Raw genomic sequence first — 6489 nt, forward strand, 5'->3', positions numbered from 1 at the left:
GCGCGCTGGCCAGATGCTCGCGTTCCGGGGCCGACAGGTACCGTTGCTGCTTGAAACGCCGCTCCAGCGCCAGCACCTGCGCCTGCGAGAAGAGCACGCGCGGCTTCCGCCGGGGCCGTGCCGTGGGATGCTCCGCGCCGTCCCCGCGCGCGCCGCCGCCGCTGTCCCCTGGGCAGCGCTCAGGCACCCGGGTCCCGCCGCCGGGGAACGAGGCTCCGCTGAGGACGGACTCTAAAAGTACAGGAAGGAACATCGTCAGCGCCAGCCTAAGGCTCACCGGAGCGATTTTTCCAAGGGACGCCCCTCCTCCCTGGTAGCCTTCACCTTGCGTGCCGGTCTCTTCCTTCTGCTTACCCCCTCACCCCGTCCCAAGTCGCTCTAAATGTTCCTTTCCCCCAAGTTGTCTCTTTTGTACCCGTGATGATGATTGGTGCTAGTGGTTTAGTCCCTAAGTCGTGTCTGACTCTTGCGATCCCATGGACTGTAGCCCATCAGGCTCCTTAGTCCATGGGATTTCTCCTGGCAAGAATACTGGAGTGGATTGCCATTTCCTTCTCCAGGGGATCTTCTGGATCCAGGGGTTGAATTCAGGTCGCCTGCATTGCAGGCAGCTTCTTTACCGACTGAGACACCAGGGAAGCATAATGCAAGTTGTGACTCTCTCTGTTTCTCAGTGTACAGCCGATTCCCCAAGGTTAGACTCTTGATCAAGACTCTAAGCTTCATTTTCTTCTTAGAATGTCTGTATGCGAGCTGTTCACTTTGACTGCAATTCTCAAGTGTGGGTAAGTTTGGGGAAACTTTTACTGCCAGTGATTAACCTTAGATTGCTCATAGTGAAGAGAGAGAGAGAGCCTGGTTATCTATTTGTGGCCCCTGCTTCTAATGCAAGTGCTGGGGGCTCCAGTGCTACCCACCTATACTGACATCCTTGCTTCTTTTGTCATCAGGGACCCACCGCATGTTTCTCGAACACGATGCTTTGTAATCCAAATTAACAAAACAAAATAATTTTTGGCTTCTGATTTTTGGCTCAGAAACTAAGGTTCTCTTTGCAAGTATATAAATTTGAGATCCACATTTGGCTCTTTTTTTAAAAAGTGGGCTCTTTGCTCTTTGGGACTTCCCTGCAAGCAGGTAGCATTGGCTCCTCCCTGACTTCCTGTTTGGAAGAGGCAGAGCTCCTCGAATATCACCCCAGGGCAGCTGTGCCCAGCCCCACAAAATGCAAGCTTCCTTTCCTTTTATTGTACATCTCTCCTATTTTGGCAAAGCTCTGTTTTTACCCAAGGATAAGAAGGGAGGCTTCCCAGGTGGATCAGTGGTAAAAAAAAAAAAAAAAAAAATCTGCTTGCATTGCTTGGCAGTGCAAGAAATGTAGGAGACTCGGTTTCTATCCCTGGGTCAGGAAGATTCCCCTGGAGAAGGAAATGGCAACCCACTCCAGTATTCTTGCCTGGAGAATCCCACGGACAGAGGCGCCTGGCAGCTAACAGTCCATAGGGTCGAAAAGAGTCAGAGACAACTGAGTGACAGAGCAAGAACAAGCAGGGAGGCAGTGCTAAGTTTTCATGAAATTCATGAGAGGAGAAAACCGGAATGGGGAGTGCACGTGTGTGCGTGGTGAGGTAGAGCAGGATGCTCCTAATTAGAGCCAGTGCTGTCGGAACCGGCTCAAATCCACAGCCAGCTGGCACAGTCTCCTGTGGGACTGAACTGTTTGGCATTTCAGATTGAGGAAACAAGACCTTCCCTCAGCGAAGCTTGTGTTCAGACAAACTGAGAACATCTCTCCCCACAAAGAGGAAAAATATTGACAAGGGTTTGTTTTCTTAGCAAATCAAAATGTAACTACTGGCCTTCAGTGACTCTGCGGAGCCAGCAAGACCCCATTTGGGAGTTGCTGACCACTCAGGCCGAGGGGATTCAGGCCACCTCAATCCCTCCTGGTCACAGTTTGGAGTCCCTGTCACCCTGTGTCCCTGAAAGCAAGGTGGGGGTGGAGGAGGAGCACAGAGTCCCCCAGGAGTGTCTCTTCCACGTGTGATCAGTGGCTGCCATGGCCCCTGGGCTTAGATCCTGGAGCTGGACCAGGCCCCTTCTCATTGTCACTGCCCCAGGTGCGGCAGCAGAGGAGGAGTGCACTGCAGTGTATTCAGCTGCGAGGTGATAGCAAGAGTCAGAGGAGTGTGACGCTTCTTCAGAAAGCCAAAATGAAAGGTCAGTTGGCTGAGCAGCACTGGGGGAGTTGAGGGCTTACAGTCTGCTGCAGAATATTCACAGGTTTCTTTAAGAACACAACAAAATATACATTTCTCCAGGCTCCTGGCTGTTGTTGTATTGTTGTTCAGTCATGTTGTGTCTTACTCTTTTCGACCCCATGGACTGCAGCACTCCAGGCTTCTCTGTCCTTCAGTATCTCTCAGAGTTTGCTCAAACTTCACTGAACACATGATGCCATCCAACCATCTCATCATCTGTCATCCCTTTCTCCTCCTGCCCTCAATCTTTCCCAGCATCAGGATGTTTTCCAATGAGTTGACTCCTCACATTAGGTGGCCAGAGTGGAGTTGGAGTTTCAGCTTCAGCATCAATCCTTCCAATGAATATCCAGGGTTGATTTCCTTTAGGATTGACTGGTTTGATCTCCTTGCAGTTCAAGGGACTCTTGAGTCTTCTAACTCCAAACTAGCATCTTTATTTTCTTCATGTGGTTAGTTTGAGGTTTAAATAGAGTGGCTGTGGCATAGCCTGGGTGAGGAGACCTGACCTGTGAGGATCATCCTGAAGCCCCCAGACCTGCATGAAGGCTGGGAACTGAGACGCAGAGTTTGGCAAGAGGAAGAGTGGCTTTTTCATCCCTCAAACTGTTGGGTCTCCCCTGCCAAAGCTGCCCGGATGGCAGGAGCCAACCCATCACAAGCCCTGTCCACCTCTTCCCTCCCTGCAGCTAGACGCAGATCCCTGGGTCTGTCTGCCAATGCACAGGTTGTGCCTTTGGAGACTGGACACTGAGACTCTGCTGGAATCGTCTGTCTCCCTGAGCAGCTAAAGCTCGAGCTGCCCTTACTGAGCTGCAGTCAGAGGAACTACTAGGCTGGCCACTCAGCAAGCCCCAGGAAAAGACTGGGCTGGGACTGATCCCAGAGCCGAACAGAGTTTCCTCTCCCAAAGTGCCCCGCTGCTTTGATGGCTACACTTTTGGCAGATGGTCTAGGGTAGAGAGAGACTAGGAGATGGCAGGAAAAGCTGGTGGTGATGAAGCACAGCTAAGATACTGCAGAGGGTTTTGCTGTAAGAAAGAAGCTCTGCTCTGTGATGACCTAGAGGGGTAGGATGGGAGGGAGGTTCAGAGAGAGGGGATATATGTATACTTATGACAGATTAACTCTTGTTGTATGCAGAAATCAACACAACATTGTAAAGTAATAATCCTCCAATTAAAAATAAATTTAAAAAAAGGAAGAGAAACTGGAATTTCTGGGAACTGCCTCAGTGAGTAGGGGGGAATGTGTTTCTGGGAATCATGTAGGACAGGCTGTGGAAATCGTGAGCCCCCAAGATTCAGGACCTTATTTACATTAAGATGTCTGGAGGGGACGGTAGAGGGGGCTGAGAGCCCAGTCCTTCTGACTCTTCGAGTGAAGAAAAATGGGGCCCGGAAGACCAGGAGATGAGTGTCCCCCACAAACGCCAATTGGTAATGATCTAACCCCACTCCTTGTTCTCCCTGTAAGATCCAAAACCCCAGCTCGTACTCACCTGGCTCACCCACCGGTTTAGCGTCCATCTCTGTGACTAACTCACAGGGACCCCTGGAAGGCTCCGACCCTTCCTGCCTTCTGTCTTCGCTGTCTGCGCTCCGGATGCTGGGGACCTCGGACCCTCGCTGTTCTGGGACTGGTCGCAGGTACTGAAAGTTTTCCGGGCTCCTCGGTGTCCTCTGGAGTTGCAGGGCATCCGGGCCGAGATGCTCACGCTCCAGGCTCAGGATGTCATTGACCGAAAAGGGAGTGCAGGTGGCGGGGTTCAGTAACATCCCAAAGGCGGAGGGGGCGGGGCTGGGGCGTCCCTGGTCCCCACAGAGCGGAGCGCCCAGAGCTTTCCGTTTTGTCGCTGCAGACCCCGCAGACCCAAGATTTGCGACAGACGCCCAGCGTCCCGGATTGCGCCTTCCCTCTGGACCATCCTTGCCAGACGATTGACCCGGAGAAAGAGTGACAAAACCGCGGAACCCCATTGGTTCTTGCAGAATCCACGTGTTAACTTAGCATCGTCCCCGCCCGCCAACCGCCCACCCGCTGCAGTCCTTTCTTCTCTGCTCTCCTAATTTCTCACCAACCTCCAGCCACTTTCCGGAAGGTTTGGGTTTTCAAAAGCAAGGAAAAGGGGAGAGAGTGCGCGCCGCTCGCATGTAATGTGAATACATTACAAACCAGAGCTTCCGAAGTCAACCGTGGGTCCCTCCGGACTCTCCTAGAAAGTGTGCAGAGATGGGGGTGGAACCCTTGCTCTGCAACCCGAGTCGGTCCCTCGCGATCTGGCTGGAAAACTCTAGAGCGAGACCTCTGGGCACGCGCAGAATTGGAGCTGAACGTGGGAGTCTTGGTGCGCGCACCGTCGGGGCCAAACGGCTGGGAGCTCCTTCCAGGGAGCAGAAGCTGGACCCCGGAGGAGTGAGTCTTGACCCTCCACGGCCAAGACTGATGTGGAACTGTCTCATTTATAGCCGAGTCGGGTGCGGGAAAGCGAGATCTGCCACTTCCCAGGAGGGACCTCTCAGCCCTGGAGCTAGGAAAGGCTATGCCGAGGGAGACTCTGGCCTCTTAGCAGGCTCGCGAGTGGGTGGAGAGGAGGAAAGGAATAGCTCTCGCCCCGGTGTAGGTGCCAGACAGGGGCTCACTTTACCTTTCACGACTCTAAGTTCCTTCTTTTCCTCCCCTAATTTATCCTTCCCAAAGTTGTCTTGAGTGTGTGAGCATGCGTGTAGGAACACGGCGCCCCATGAAAGGGTGCTATATTTTGACTAGCACCAAATCTTCAGAAAAGATCCTTGGACACAGCCAGCGCCGAATAAAGGGAGCCTGTGTGTACAGTGAAGGAAATGGCAACGAACTCCAGTATTCCTGCCTTGGTAATCCTACGGACAGAGGAGCCTGGTGGGCTACAGTCCATGGGGTCGCAAAGAGTCGGACACGTCTGAGCGGCTAAGCGCACACGTTGGTGTGTACAGTCGTTAGGAACAGGCAGGTGGAGTCCCCAGACCTGGACTCGCTCTGGAACGTATCAACGTAGGCTTTGGGCAAAGTATTTACTCTTCCAATCTCAGGCGTAACGAAAAAAAAAAAAAAAAAAAAGGAGATAAGAAAATAAGCCCATAATAGGATGACTGTGGCAACCCACTCCAGTATTCTTGCCTGGAGAATCCCAGGGACAGAGGAGCCTAATGGGCTGCCGTCTATGGGGTCGCACAGAGTCGGACACGACTGAAGCGACGTAGCAGCAGCAGCAGCAGCAGCAGGATGACTGTGAGAATTAAATGAGATTATGTGTGTGTATGAAACTGTAAGGATTATGACTACTTATACTACATGGTTCAGTCAAACATAATTCGAGGTCAACGGTCAGAGCAGAGAATCTAAGAAATTTAAAAAATTTTAAATCCAAATGAGACCTCATTAGAGTTCTTTTTGGAAATTCAGATAAAATGTTTCTCTGTGGGAGAGGGAGAGGGTGGGATGATTTGGGAGAATGGCATTGAAATATGTATAATATATATGGAACGAGTCGCCAGTCCAGGTTTGATGCATGATACTGGATGCTTGGGGCTGGTGCACTGGGAAGACCCAGAGGGATGGTATGGGGAGGGAGGAGGGAGGAGGGTTCAGGATGGGGAACACATGTATACCTGGGGCAGATTCACTTTGATATATGGCAAAACCAATACAATATTGCAAAGTTAAAAAAAAAAAAAAGAACAAGTGAAAAAAAAGTAATTTCAGTAAATTGAAAAAAAAAAGTTTCTTAAATAAATCGTCTTTGGAGAGCTGGATATTGTAAGAACTGACTGGGCATGATTATTTCCTGAAACCTGGATAAACTGTGTACATCTCCCCAGTCTAGTGGGCACAAAATTTCTTGCAAAAATTAATGTAAATTTGATGGTTCTGCCAAGAAATGATTTCTATATACTGTATCATTTGATCTTTACATCAAAGACATACCCAAGTGTTTTCAGTCTCTCTTTTCTTTCATTACTGAGGAATTGAAATCAGAGAAGCTAAGCAACTCAGGAGGTGACCCAACTCCTCAATGGCAGGGCAAACCGGACTCCTGTTTTGCCAAAACAAAATCCTCCCACCTCCCTGAGACATGGCTTTGCCCTCAGAGATGTCAAAATCTTTCAATGACCCATAAATGTATTTAAATGTTTTTATTTCATGATTATAATAGTCATGCACACTTTGGAAAAACTAAGGAAAAGTTGAA

General features: G+C 50.4%; 1 protein-coding gene across 1 annotated transcript in view; it reads right to left on the minus strand.

Annotated features, from left to right (window-relative positions):
• Positions 1 to 4039, minus strand: part of NKX2-6 (NK2 homeobox 6) — a 4884-nt gene extending 845 nt beyond the window's left edge. Inside the window, exons 1-2 of the mRNA XM_010848223.1 lie at positions 3763 to 4039; positions 5 to 231 (exon numbers count right to left, since the gene is read on the minus strand). Of these exons, the coding sequence (XP_010846525.1) occupies positions 5 to 231; positions 3763 to 4039 (504 nt within the window). The remainder of the gene's footprint in view (positions 1 to 4; positions 232 to 3762) is intronic.
• Positions 4040 to 6489: the final 2450 nt, after the last annotated feature.

The sequence above is a fragment of the Bison bison genome, unplaced genomic scaffold, assembly GCF_000754665.1.
Source record: "Bison bison bison isolate TAMUID 2011002044 unplaced genomic scaffold, Bison_UMD1.0 scf7180017864261, whole genome shotgun sequence".
Taxonomy (NCBI): domain Eukaryota; kingdom Metazoa; phylum Chordata; class Mammalia; order Artiodactyla; family Bovidae; genus Bison; species Bison bison.